Raw genomic sequence first — 15,205 nt, forward strand, 5'->3', positions numbered from 1 at the left:
AATAAAATTGATATGGTATACCGCAAAGAATTTATTGTTAGACGTCTTCAAACGGTTTTTAGTTTGTCTACGAGTAGAAGTTAAAAACATTTTTTGAATCTGCACGAGGAGAAGGCCCTTCTCACTTACTTCTGAAAAGTAACTTTGTTTTAGCTTCTGATTTTTTGTAAGAAGCAAATATGATTGTGGAAAGTTACAATGATTTTAAATGTATGCTGCAGCTTACATGTAAACATAAAAGCAGAGTAAAAACTGTAATAGAATTTACTCAAACGTATCAACGAGCTCGAGAACTCTGGCTTTTGATTTAACAGATTTTTTTCTAAATGGCAGATAATTGAAATTCAAGTTTAACATGGCCTTACATGTACGTGTTTGTATGTTGTTCGTACGATCTATCATAAATGAGAAGGACTACTGTTTTCTGATGTCATCTACCTTATTTGACATCTAGGATGATAGAAATCTGAAACAGATATAATACCAAACCTATATATCACTTTTTATATTATTTATCATATAATGATTGATATTGATATCCCTCTAAGAATGACCGCCATAGATCACTCTATGTTTTATATGTGTATATTCGTCGGCATTTTCACTTTCACTGCAATTAAACTCAATCATCTAGTGGCTCTGTGAGAGTGCACATTGTCGGGGCTGCATTCTGGTCTTGATTTTTCCTTTTCTTTTCTATTTATGTATTGTGTTTGCAAGTGATAATGAATAACTTATGACTATTTCAGTTAAAATGGACTGAATGGTCAACAAAGACCAGAACAATATAGCACTATTGATATCAAGTACAGGACGAGCTTTTGCAGATGCCACATAACATTTGACATTAAACTGTGTGTTGCACAAAGCCCTACTTCATGTCCGTATTTGTTTATCCTTATTTTTTTTAGCCAAATACCCACTTCTTCCCCACCGCTTAGATAACTGTTTCCGTCAGTGACTTTGGATGTTTTCATATAAAGAAATTACAAGCATCCAGCTAACTTATATAATATCATTGGTTCTCTTCAGTTACCAGCTTGTGTCTGAAATAATGCCAGAAGGGGCACCCAATGTCTTCCTCCTCCAGTCCAGCTGGATAGTCACCACTTAGCGTCGGTGTAACTTAAAGCTCTACCAAACAGTTAATTAATTAAAAGCGGTTACATGAAACCCGTCATTAAAAATTTACCTGCATCTTAGTAGATCTATTTGTAATTAGTAATAATACAAATCAGGTTTAGACACATCATTGGAATTTGGTTAAGGTTTTCATGTATAAGTGTCATCTAACCAGATTTATGTCATACTAATATAACTAGTAATATAATGTTACACATATTCGGAAATGTTCAGACAAATGATCTTTATTTCATATTGGTTTTGTGGGGGGAAAACAGATTTTTCTATTATACACTTTTGTATTTTACAGTTTCCTTTATTTTACACAATTGTATTATTTTGATTCTACAGTTGTCTTTATTTTAAACCATTGCAAAGAAATCAAAACAATGAATATGAGGTACTTATATTTTGTATCAGTTGAAAACATTAAAAAAGTTATAAAGCGTACACGTTGTTCTTTTGCTTTCTTGCGAAAACAGCTTACATTCATTCAAACAGACAAGAATTATTATCATAATATTTTAAAGGTAAAAGTATTTAGCCACCTCCAAAGGGTTATGAGCTTTAGTACTATTTCCGTTAGCGTTGTTTGATATTGCCGAATTGCAAGAACGTTAAAAGATAAAACCCGTAGTCATCAAATTCCAACACAATCAAAAGTTTGTGTGTGTAATTTTAAACTACCAAACTAAACAGCTGATGATAAAAAGGGGTTGTTGAATAAGTTCATCGAAAAGTATTTAATCTTAAAGTTAGTATTAAGGATTCCGTTTTCCCCTACTTTAAGTACAGGGTATGATGTAACATTAAAAGGTCTATTTTACAAAAATAGAATTACAGTATAATTGTATGTAATTAGTACTTCAAATCATCTTAGTTTTAAATAACACAACCTTAATTTAATGTGTACATTTTACCAATTCCATGGGCAAGTTTATGATATTGTTGTTCTTCCATTAATTAGATAGAAATAAATAAATAAATACTTACTAAGTGCAGTTGTGAAAAATGTTGTTTTTTTAGTGGCAATCAAAACAATCCGTTGTATCTATTCACTTAAATAATTTTAACGACAATGAATAAAATAATATTTAATTGCTGAATCTAGGGCTATAGAATTTTATTTGCAAACAATCAAAGATATTCAACTTTATAACGTTATTCCGTGGAATACAGGTATTCTTTTAACTGACCATTTTCAATGTTTATCTATGGCAAATGAAGCAGCATTTGCAGAATTAAAGTACTCGGTGAACTATGATTCATGCACGATGACTTATTGTATGTTTCGCGTACTTGAAAGGTCAAACATTCACTAATCAACCTTTTGGGTTTTTAGGATCCACTAAGAGCTGGTGCGCCTGGTCTCTAATGTTCGATATTGATAGGCGTGGACCACTGTCGTATATAACAGAGCCTGCAACATTTTTTTTTATTTTTTGCTGTTAGTGCGTTCTTTCAGATTTTCAGTTTTCTATTTCATACTTGTCAAGAGTAAATTACCTATAAGACCCAAAAATAAATAGTGTTCAATGTTTTGTAAATATTATATTACATTATAAGAATAAGAAACATATAAATTTGATAAACAGCAAAAAATATCTTCGTATTCATAAAAGGTTCATATTCTTAATATTTAATTTTCTTACTTTGCAAAAATGCTTTTGTCGTTGCCGCCCATATCTGTAAAACAATATTTTCTCGGACCGTGCAATCAAGCATTTTATCTATCAAATAGTTACGTTCACGAAAAATGTAAATAACTTAAATGAGATACATCATCAAAATAAGAGTTCCTAACTTTTTATGCGCCCCTTTCACTTTCAAGAATTTTAACAAACCGTTGGCGTTTTCAAAGAGCGTAGTGATACTGTGGTAATTGGCCGAATTACAGGTGGTATAAAAGCCGTACATTTACCTAACCGGCATCAGTCTTCTCTCACACTCTGCAGTGCCACAATGGTGACAGGCAAGTGTTTTCTCGTTTTGGCTCTGGCCTCAGTCGCGTTGGCGAAAGTTGTAGATATGGGAACTTGTGAACAACAAGTTGCTGCGCTCGAGGAGCAGATGATCGAGAACCAAAAACTCAGGATTGAACTTTTAGACAAAATAGAAAAACTTTACGATGAATTGGAAATGAACGAGGATGGAGAGGGTAAGTTTCTTTGCAAAAGTTATTTTCTCTTTTTATTTCCATTTTTTGTGTCTTTGACTTAATAATTTGATGAATACGAAGTTCAAAAGGTTTATAAATAACTTTTCTTCTCATTTGCTTTTCTAACAAATCTTAAGGGGTCGGTCATTTTGTAAACAGATACATGTATTTTCAAGAGCTTAGACAACACTACTAAACTGTAACCATATGTTGTTTTATTTTTTTTTTATTGAAATGCTTTACCATTCCATTCAAAAACGTATAAACATAACTCTTGATAAGAGTATCTCTTTTATACTAGAAGTATCGTAATGTTTTTTGTAATGTTTTTATTGTTAGTTCTTCAAGTAGAATTAATCACCTTTTTGTACTATTTATATTATGATCAATAAAGTTCTTTTAGTTAACATACAATTTTACAATTAAACTCTGCGACTCGGTGAATGATTATACGTGTACAATGCAATAAGTAAAAATCACACAAAAGCAACAACTCAAGATTTCAATTGAATTTTTTTTATAACCGAATACTAACGAAAGTTCAGAAGGGAACACGCTTCTGTTTGTTTTTATTTTATTATATTATTTAATGGGACAATGGGATTGATATTTTGCAGTTCCTTAAAAATTAGCATGCATATTCAACAAATATGTAGTTTTTTTATATATGACTTTTTCATAACTATGTCAAACAAAAGTATATTGAAAAAAGAAAGTTCACGATGCGATGTCATGATAAATGCATTTTTTTTTCATTTTTCATTTTATTTAAATGCAATATTATATGGAATGTTATATTTCTGATAAAGTCATTGTACATCTATATTTGAATTTAATGAATATTTTGAAAAACAATTGCATGATATGAGATGTGTAAATTTCATAAATATAAAAGATTTTCCAGAATCTATTTGATAAAAAATCATTTACATTTACAATTTTAAATTATCAAATTAAGAATTAAATTTTTCATGAGTTAATAGCGGGCTTACTGCTTAAGTCGGTGCCAGACGGCGTGGACGGTAGCTTGCACTCACCACTACCGTCCACAGACGCAATGAAACATACCTTGAAACCTTTTATAATTTGTCGTTTTGGGTGTTCTTTATTGATATCGTTTTTATTTAGCAAACAAAATTGATATAAATGAAATTTCCATATCTTATATTCAGTATGACATGCATCAATAGTGTTTCATATCTGAAAAGCGGAACTTTGGTAACATTGATAAAATATTTGTAGATATTGTGATAAAAATAAAGTGTGCAAAGATGGTGTTTCTCTTATGCAATGATGTTAAAACTTCTTTATTAAGATGTGTGTACTAATATTTTTTCATATTCAAGAAGTATGCGAAAATGGTATTAAAAATAGTGTCATATATTTGCAGATAAAGTGATAAGAAAGAAGAGAAGTTACTACCTTGCCGGACCACCAGGACCCGTAGGACATCCAGGTATGAAACCTTGATTTATTCTTATTTGCATTGAATGATTTGTGTCAATATATGTATGATTGAATGAATTATGTTTTGTTACAATTTTAAACTAAAAGTCATCTAATTTTGTTTTAAAATTTTCAATATGAAAATATCTAAACTGCGCAGCAATCGTGGTACATGACTTTAGCTAATGGTGGTATACATGTCAGGGACGTGTTGCACAAATAATAAAGCACAAAAAGACTGTTGAAAAATTTTGTGATATATCAAATAGATTTCAAAGTTTCAACCAGGTTCGAAACTTTAATATAAATACTTAGCAATATAGAATTACAAAGTTGTCAGAAATAATCTAACATGTGTTTTACGTTGTCAAATAATACATTGCACCTTCTCTCTGTGTTTTTATGCAACTTCTTCATGTATTTTTACTTTTATTTGTGTATAAATATATTTTATCATATTTTTAAAATAATCTTCAAATATCAAAAAAGAGAGCCATTGACGAGCTTAAACACGAGTTCCATTTAAAATCTATATGAACGAACCCTGTAATTAAACAATTTCAAAAACAAGTATGCAAAGACGTTATTATATCTGACATTTTCATTCGTCATATTTTTAGTATCTTCTCACAGACATGTATAAGTTTGTTTTGTATGTATTTTGATAAGATAATTAATGCATTGCAGCAAAATTTTAAACGTTTTAGAAACATTCTTGTACACAAGTGTAATATTATAGAAAAACATAATTGTAATATGTTACGTCAGATGATGACGTATTTTACAAGCGTTGATTACAAATTTCAGGTGAACCAGGTCTCCCTGGTCAAGACGGACTTCCAGGACCACCAGGTGTCCAAGGCGAAGGTGGAGATAAAGGTGATGTTGGACCAAGAGGACCCGTCGGACCACAAGGTCTTCAAGGTGAACAAGGACCCGTCGGACCAGCTGGACCACAAGGTGAACGCGGAGAGTTTGGAGCTCCTGGATTCCCAGGCGAGAAAGGAGATCAAGGACCCCAAGGACCCCCAGGCGTACCAGGGCTTGATGGACCTCAAGGACCAAAGGGAGACCAGGGAATGTTTGGCCCTCCAGGCCTTCCAGGACTTAAGGGAGATCAAGGCGAGCCAGGAGCACAGGGACCATCAGGTGAACAGGGACTTCCAGGAGAGCCAGGAGAACAAGGTGCACCCGGAGTTCCAGGTCAACGCGGACCTCAAGGTCACCCTGGTGCACAAGGCCCATATGGAGCACCAGGACTTCCAGGAGCTAAGGGAGATCGTGGATTCGCTGGCCGCCCAGGAAGCCCAGGACCACAAGGTTATCCATACGTTGCTGCTGCTGTTGCTGCACCAATGCAGGCAAAAAGTATAAAAGGTTAATTAGAACTTTAATTATCACGTGCAATTATTCCAGCTAATCCGGCCCGGTCGGGTTGGTAATCTGCGCTTTATCCTTATTTATCACTTTATATGAAAACTAAACGTTACATATACCTCTTTCAGTAAATTCCACTATTTAATCAGATTTTGTTTTCTTTATAATTTTTCTTTCTTTTTGCACTTTTGTTTAGTTCTTTTCTCTGTTTGGTTTATCGATTTTGCTTTCTTTGTCTTATATAGTTTCTCTATAAGATATAGCTTATGTTATGTTCAATTTAAGTTCCATTTCTTTTTCAACTTTATCTGCAAATTTGTTTGATTTTATTTTGTTCACTTTTTATGTTTAACATCAAAGTTGTGTGATATGTCAGGCCGGTGCTGAGGGCGTAAATGAAATAAAATGTAAAATTCTGGTATTTGGTGTTACTTTTGTATAGTAATTGCTTCTTTAAAGTTGTATAAAGAGTAATGGTACAATCAAACTCGTCGACAATTAACCTAAAAGCATCAATGGCAAGTAGTCTGGTTCAATGCCTTCTATTCTGCTATAACATAGTAGCAGGGGCAGGTAATCCAGACAAGCTGACTGTGAATTATTTGCCCTCCTTTTGTTTTGGTTTCGAATGGTCCATATGAGGAAGCTATCAAGATAGAAAACAGATAGATGATGGTTCTACTCCGGTACATGCCTTGTGTCTGAAACAATGTTTTGTGGAAGGGAATATCGCATCAGTACATAAGCTTTAATGTTATTATATCACCTTATAACAGTGTCCGTTTAAATTTTGCCAATTTTTAACTGAAAATAATGCCAGCCTTTTTTCACTATTATTAAAACATTGCTCGAAATGCGCAATATGGAACTGTAATTTTATTAATGACTTATGATAATATAGAGTTGAATGACACCTCGACACTGTTTAGGTCATATAACAATATTTAAGCTTAATTTAGTTTTGGAAGACCAGTGTAATCGTAAGCTAGCTTAAAAGTAGAAACACCGGCGTTCCTTTAGCTAGCACATTAAAAAATCCAAGGTCCCCGGGATTTAAACGTACAGCGTTGAGGGGCAAGTGGATTGAATTCAACGACCTTTATCACTAGGCCACTGACGCCCCCTAAATAGCTCATAAAAACTAGCAACATAAATTGTTTCCGATGATTTGTTGTTCCGATTCTTCACTTGACTCTGTGAATTTTGGTATGAAAGGGACAAGAGTTTTGTTTTTATCTTCAAAATATCAATTTTATTTTTCATCATCACAGAAAATATGAATGTACAAACCAATTTCAATAATATTTTTGCCTATGACTTACAGGCCTTATTATGTACGAACAATTAGATAAAAATAGACTTGTAAAAATTAATCTCGTTAACTAAATGTTTCCGGAAAAATAAATTAACAGACAATCCACACAAACACTTTTTTTTTTTCGGAAAAATAAATAAAACTTAATGTTCAGCATTTGCGCTGAAACATGTCTTGTATCTTTATTTTCTTACTTACTATAAAAATATTTGATGATAACGTAAAAAAAATAGAAAAGGAAAAGCTTATACTGGTGACGGAAGACAGCGGGATACTCCCCACCGCCAAACAGTCTGTCAGACACAAGAGGATTAATTTTTTATATAGCTGAATGTTTTTCACCGCATTTTGAAGCGGTTTTCAACGTTAAAAACAATATAGATTTAGAAAAAAATCTCATAACAATAGAGTGATTGATTAATTGATTTCATTCGAATATAATGGAATTAAATTGAGAGTGTCGCGTGCTTATACACGTGGTTATACAGTTTATGTTCTATTTTAGCATGTTTTTAAGTCTCGATACCAACAAAAAATATTTTAAAAAAACGTGTATATACACATATATGTGATTTTTCACAAGGCATATGATTATAAAGCAACTATTACAACGAAATTAGAATATTAGTATGAGGATTTGATCATGACTTGATCAATGATTTAGTTGTACATGTAGTTTCTGCTTCAGTCATTAAACGGCAAATTGTATGAGCAAATAATATACCGAATTTGAGAAAAAGAAAATGCAAAGTGCAATTAGACAATATATGTCCATATAAGGCAAGTGTCTATAACAGACTCGTGGTAGGTCATTCGCAATACATATTATTGAATAAAAGTTGTTATCTCATAAGCGGCCAATCATGAATCATTGACGATGTATATTAAGGGTATGTTTCTACCAAATTGTCTGAATGGACATTGGACATTGATCGTAGAGACACTGGTCCATCCAAATAATCCGATTGTTCATGAACGTATTGCACAAAAATTGAATGATAGTTAAGATACTTATATCTTGTCACTTTTTTAACTGTAAGGATTTTATATGAATATTTATGAATACTAATTATGGCATATAAAATATGATTTGATTTGATTTCCTTCTATTTTTGTGATGGGGTGTGGGTATCATTCCGTGATCTGCATCATTTATAATTTTGCCGTTTTGGGCGATCTTTAATTAGGAATTCCAATTTTTTCTATTGAATAATGTTTGTAATTAAGATACGCAATGTATTCGTGGCGTTCCATAAAGTTTATGTAAGCATTTCGATGAAGGCGTTTTAAGATTTTAATGCTCACAATTTATGTTTGTAATATAATTGAAGATCAGCCATTTAATTTTATATTCCAAATTCTTATCAAATTCTTATCAAATGCAACTTCATTTGGTAAAATGCATTTTATACGTGTTATACATACATTTACATGTATAATGAACCTTGCCAAGTTATTTTAAACATTCAGTCAAGTTCAATTTTGAAATAAGAGCCACTTGTCACTCTGGTGTCTTAGAGTACAATTTGTTAGAATATGTTTGAAAGTGGACGATACTTTAATTGGGCTCGAATCCGTGATCCCTAGGTTGAAATGCAGACGACTTGCTAACAAGGTCATAGCTACACGCCACACACTGCATGTTTACTCCAGGTACTATATTTGAATCCATATTTAAAATAGAACATATATGAAAGGTTTGTTCTAACAATTGAAATGATATTTAAAAACGTAAAAAAAAATATTTTTAAGGGTGTATTTCCTGTGACAGTCAGACGCAGATTTAGGCGAATCTATTATGTTATTATTTTTCGCATCCTGGACTCGCACAATGATCTACAAAACTTTACTATAATATTTATTGTCGATTTTAGATGTACACACTTTTTAGGTTATATATATACCCGGGTGATTATATAGAGGGGTCAGGGCTTGCGGTTTGCCCGCTGTGTATTTCATTCAGATTGTTCGGGACTGTAAAAATAATGTGATGATCAAACGGTTTGGCATTTTCTTTAAAATGGTATATCATATGCAATCTTTTTATTTGTTTTAATTTGGTTTTACGTCTAAAGGACATATGGCGACTTTCCAGCTTTATTGAGGGAGACGCCATGTGCTTCGCCTCACGAACGCCCACCACGGACATTCCGTAAGATGGCTAGATAGTTTCTTCACATGAACTATTCAAAGTACCTTGCGGGGTTCGAATCCAGACCGGTTAGAGGCAGGTGGTTTGAAGTCAATGGCTTTGACCACTCGGTAATAGACGCCCCATTTGATTAAATGAAATTCAGTATTCAATCTATCAATGTTGGAAGTTTACAAAATGCAAATTATCAAGAACACATTTCTGAATGAGAAACACATATAATAATGAAGCATGAACAAACGAAGAAGGGAGGTAACCTGGAAAAATTAAACTGTCTACTAAATTATTAAGGGGTAAAACAATTAGTCGTAGTTTTTTATATATAAAATACCGAATTTTGAATACTCTAAATGCCTTTATCTTTTATACATTGTATATAAGAATAAAGATCAGCAATAGAGACAGCAAAAAAGTACAAATTGTTTCTATACAAGTCATTGATTGTCAAAAGTATCCAGTAAACTCTACCTGAAAAAAAGATCATCAAATGCATATTCATTTTATCATTTTTACATTATAATAAACTCATTTTATAACAGTGGTTTATTAGCAATATAGGTTGTTTAGATTGCTCTCATGTTATCCGACTTATAAGAATGCGAGACGGAAATTTCTCTGGCCTAATAACTGAAAGGTATCAAAAATATCTAAAATCAAGATTGCCGTCTTCTCGTGAGTCTGCCCTTTGAAATCAAGAGTTAAAATGAACGCTTCGTTAACATTTCAGTCTGGTTGACTGGATGCTTGCAAATACAAACAACTATCTACAATCTACGTGATGTTTTGCTTAGCGAGCAAATTTTCGATGTTTCTAATAAAACAAATTGAAAATTGAAGGAAAATGCGATGCCAGGCTGTCAGGATATGTAATTTGATTAGCGTAACAGTTAATATTTTTAAAACTAAATCTAACAGAGTTTAGAATAATAAACAAAGACCAGGCTTTGCGTTATTGACATCTGTATTTGATTTTTTTAAATTTGAATTAATTACTGGTCAAAATAATTATAACAGAAAGGACAAAAGTGCATTCAGCTCCGTAATCATGTTCATTCATATAGTTACGCATGTTTTTAATAATAAAAAATGTTTCAATCTAGTAATTTGTATAATTAAATTTCGCGCTTGCCAAAAGCAATAGCAACTGTTAAAATAATATTAATCGAATGATACAATGACTTCAACGATATTTAGTTGAAAAGAATTTGCTTAAAAAACTCGCATAAGTAAAATGCTTAATACATTGTGATTAAACAATATCTATTTTAAACAATCTCTAATAAGATGAAAATAGACGTTTTATTTTAGGTAGCATGGAAATGCTTACAAAACAGCCGTTTTTCTAAAATAGCAACATAAAGAGAAAGTGTATATTAATATCAACATTTTGTAATAGTATATCATACAACAGCATAAAATAGCTTTGTAGCGATATACTGCAGCATATAAAAACATATAATAATTAATTATAATCACTGACATGTGTACAATGGCGTAAAAACATTAAACCCTAAATAATTCTTTTATAGAGGACAATAACAAACAAGCAAAAGAGCAACAAAAATAAAATATTAATATTCCAAGATTCCTGGTAGTGATAGTTCCTACTTTTAACACTGGATGTTTTGACGTGGTCGGATAAGATGTTCGAGAAAAATACTGATGTAAGCAAATTTTAATGGTAAATAGGTCAAATTCAGTAAGAATTCGGTTAATGGAAATTCGTGATCTATGAGTAAAGAAACTATTTCATGTCTTCTATATCTTATTAAAGATTTGTTATTAACAACAAGTAGATTATGGTGATGTTCTTCTATGACGCCCACTTCTCTTCGCCCCGCCTAACATTACCAAAAGTCTTTGCGCATCTGCGAAAATGTTTTTATCAAACACGGTTTTAAACTATCAGTCATTAAGGTTGAGCGTCGGAATGAAGTAACTGACCAATGAGCAGTCAAACCCACCATTATTTACAGCTATATTTCCTCTAGAAACGTTCCCAGAATTTGTAATTCTATAAACTAAGCACCTCCCACATTTCATCTGGTTCAGTTTTTATCGTCTTCAAGGATAAGAGCTTCATATCCACTAAGATCGTCGAGAAACCAGGCAGTGAATTGTGAAGAAATTTGGATTCTTTTTTTCACAATGGCAGGCCTAACATTATTAGTATTGTCTTTAGTTGTATTTGTAAGTTCGGAGAAGTTCAGTCGATCCGAAAATAAAGATGACATCGTTCTGAACTGCAAGTGAGTTGAATTTGTATTTGCACTAAAATAGAATTTGGAAGACAACTAGAATAGATAATTATCATTAAGACACATTAGGACAAGTGTATAATTTGCCTTAAGTTAAGAAAGTCTTCAGTCGTATAATGACAATGAGTCTAGAAAATTGAAAGTTATTAATTGTATGAATTATATACAACTATATTTAACAAATTAAACGGCAATACAATATAAATGATTTATTAATCTTACATCGTTCATGACAAATAAATAATTGTCTGAAGAAAATTTAATATAGTTTAATAATTTGTTTGTAACATGATAGTCAATATTAATTATTTAAATTTATGTTTAATTAACATGTAAATCATACAAGAAATGTAATGTTCCGTTGTATAGTAATCTATGTTAGACTTTGGCCACTTAAAAATTTCGAAAAATAGAAAGCCATTCGTTTATTTTTTTATATTTGTATCGAGTTATATTTAAAATATTACGTGCTTATTAAAAGTTACATAGTCGGAAGGATCATTAGATAGAATTTTATCAAACTTTAATTATATGCCAAAAATCTAGTTATGACGTAATAGAAAACATGACTCAAGAAGTTAAGAAATTTGTTTCATCCGATTTAATGTGCAATTCAATTTTATGAGTTAGGTATTGATTACGTTACACAACAATATTACTTTATATGATGATGATGATGATGATGATGATGATGATGATGATGATGATGATGATGATGACATTTCATGATACATCCATAATAAACATATAATTGTAACAAACTTGCGTCCATCTTTATTTACTGGGATCATAAAATCCAAGGTTTAAAAGTAAAAGTAGCTCATATTAGTTTCCAACTTTCAGATATTTTTAAACATTTTCCAGCAAGTAAACATTGTTGATATTAATTCACAACTACAGGTTACTTGAATATTCACGTTAATATTAAAGCATTTATTTATTTGAATGAACGAAAAGTATGAAGAATAGAAGAAATATGAGGTACTATATGGGTCCATGTATTCAAATATCTAAAAATATCTCTTTTTTTTCCAGCCGAGTTCGTTCATCGTCAGAAGCGTCACGTGATGTTTCAGCCTGGTCCTGGAATGAAGATGAATGCCCCACCCCTCCTTGCCGGCAAGATTATACCCACGAACGAGGTACCAGCAGGACCACCAGGACCTAAAGGTATACTTGATGATAACACATTTATCAGACTCATTTTCATGAAGATCTTAACAATACATGTGCATCATATAGTTTTCCATTGCAAGGCAATGTGTCCTTTGATTGTTCCTGCTTATAGTTGAAGAAGAAAATACATTATTGCGATTGCTGTTTCTGTTAGTTTGGCATGTTACGTAATGTGGAAAAATAGTTACGGGTAAAATGACAAAAATTTTCACGGTGAATTGTTTAAAAAAGGTAAGGAATTTAAAATATGATGGAATATGGTATAATATGCAAGAAAAAATAGCTGACGTCCTTCGGGACGATAATTCCGATTCGAACCGCATACATATATTATTAATTTCAAACGAGTATGATATTATTGTAAGATATTACTTCTTTGTCAAAGATTTGACTATATATTACAGGTCCACCAGGTCAACCCGGACAACCCGGCCGTGAAGGACCACGTGGTATGCGAGGTGACAAGGGTCAAAAGGGTTCTGAAGGAACGCGCGGTCCACCAGGTCCTTATGGCTTTCCAGGAATAGATGGTCCCCCAGGAAACCATGGTCCAAATGGCCTCAAAGGAGAAATGGGTTTTACAGGATTCCCGGGTATCCGAGGAGACTGGGGAGATGAAGGTCTGCAAGGTCCTGATGGACAAGATGGAGTTGTCGGACCAAAAGGCTATTTTGGACATCCAGGGTTTATGGGCGCATTTGGATACTCAGGTCAAAAGGGTTATAAAGGTTTTACCGGAATAACAGGACAAAAAGGTATACAAGGTATTGAAGGAGCATATGGAATACGAGGAAAACCAGGATCACCAGGGCCAAAGGGATACGAAGGGCCAGTTGGACAGAGGGGTGGTGATGGAATTTCAGGTTCAAAGGGTACACGAGGTGACCAAGGCCCTCCTGGACAAAATGGTCTTCGTGGAACCTCCGGCGTTGCATACCCTGCATATTACGCACATGCTTTGGGTGGATACCCAATGAATGCTGCCGCGCCAAGATATGCTTACCATCCGGCTGGAAGCGTTTCAAAAACCGGACCACCAGTACTCATGAGCGCACCAAGTAAATACGGTGCGGTCTACCAAGCAGCTCCAATACAATCAAAATATGCTGCACGTGCAATGGCAATTCAACAAGGATATCAAAAGCAAGGATAAAAAATACATCTCAGACAATATAAAAAAAAATCAGTACATGGCACAACTTACTAATATTTATTTAACATCTTGTAAAAATTATAGAGTAAACTTTCTACATTGAGAGCGCATCATCGCTTGAACAGTTGAATATTATTTTACCTTCAATTTTTTTCAAAACAAAAGAAAACGTTTCGAACAATACTTCTATCAGAATATTTGTTACATCATATTCTGCTATTTATAACACCATTTTATGCAAAAGACGAACATTTCATCTAAGAATTTGTTTAGTCCTTTTTTGTTATTTTATTGCATGTTAAAAAAGATACCTGCAAAAATAGACTAAAGTTAACATTTTGTTTTAAGCAATTTTCTCTGATACAAAGTAAAGCAACATCATGCCTCATTACTTGAAACATCATTTTACATGTAAAAAAGAAAAGAATAAGTAAATAAAAAAAAAGAAAAACAAAAAACGTTTTCTGTGTTGCTTTTTGATGTAATAATGTTTTATACAACAATGTATTTGTTAAAGATTAAAGGGAATTATCATTAGTGCTTAGAGGATTTTCTTTTGTCATATACATCGTCTTTGATGTAGATTATTAAGTATTTTGATGCTGCTTGACTGGCATTTTAGTCATCTGATACTTAGTGTCGTCCTCATAATGCCAGGGTGTAAACTGCAAATGATGGTGCCAGGCCGTTGATGGTGTGCCTTTCATAAACGTGTACATTTTTATGATATTTATATTAATGTTTGCCCGTATTATATAAGAAAATAAAAAGAGAATCTATTCAAATAAGAGGTCATAGTCGATGGAAGTTGAGCACTAACACTATTTATTAAGGACCTATATCATTATTCAAGACAACGCTGGGTGGTCTGAGTGTATGGGTCCACTTTCAGCGTATAATTTCATAAATATAGGGTAGGTAAAATACTAAATTAGGTTCTTGAAGCCATATAGATACACGTACACTGAATAAAAGAGTCAGAGCGTGTAAGAGAGACAACCATTGAGGATACGTTATTTAGTCATCTCCCTTGCACATGTTATGATGA

General features: G+C 32.7%; 1 protein-coding gene across 1 annotated transcript; it reads left to right on the forward strand.

Moving 5' to 3' along the window:
- Positions 1–3,037: 3,037 nt before the first annotated feature.
- LOC132719368 (collagen alpha-2(V) chain-like) lies at positions 3,038–14,694 on the forward strand. Its single transcript, XM_060703132.1, has 5 exons — positions 3,038–3,280; positions 4,671–4,736; positions 5,534–6,106; positions 12,864–12,998; positions 13,409–14,694. Exons 1-5 carry the CDS (start codon positions 3,085–3,087, stop codon positions 14,155–14,157), a joined length of 1,719 nt encoding a protein of 572 aa, XP_060559115.1. The 5' UTR covers positions 3,038–3,084; the 3' UTR covers positions 14,158–14,694.
- The last annotated feature ends 511 nt before the right edge of the window (positions 14,695–15,205 follow it).

Source organism: Ruditapes philippinarum, unplaced genomic scaffold (genome assembly GCF_026571515.1).
Source record: "Ruditapes philippinarum isolate M1 unplaced genomic scaffold, ASM2657151v2 ctg196_1_1_1_1, whole genome shotgun sequence".
Classification (NCBI taxonomy): Eukaryota; Metazoa; Mollusca; class Bivalvia; order Venerida; family Veneridae; genus Ruditapes; species Ruditapes philippinarum.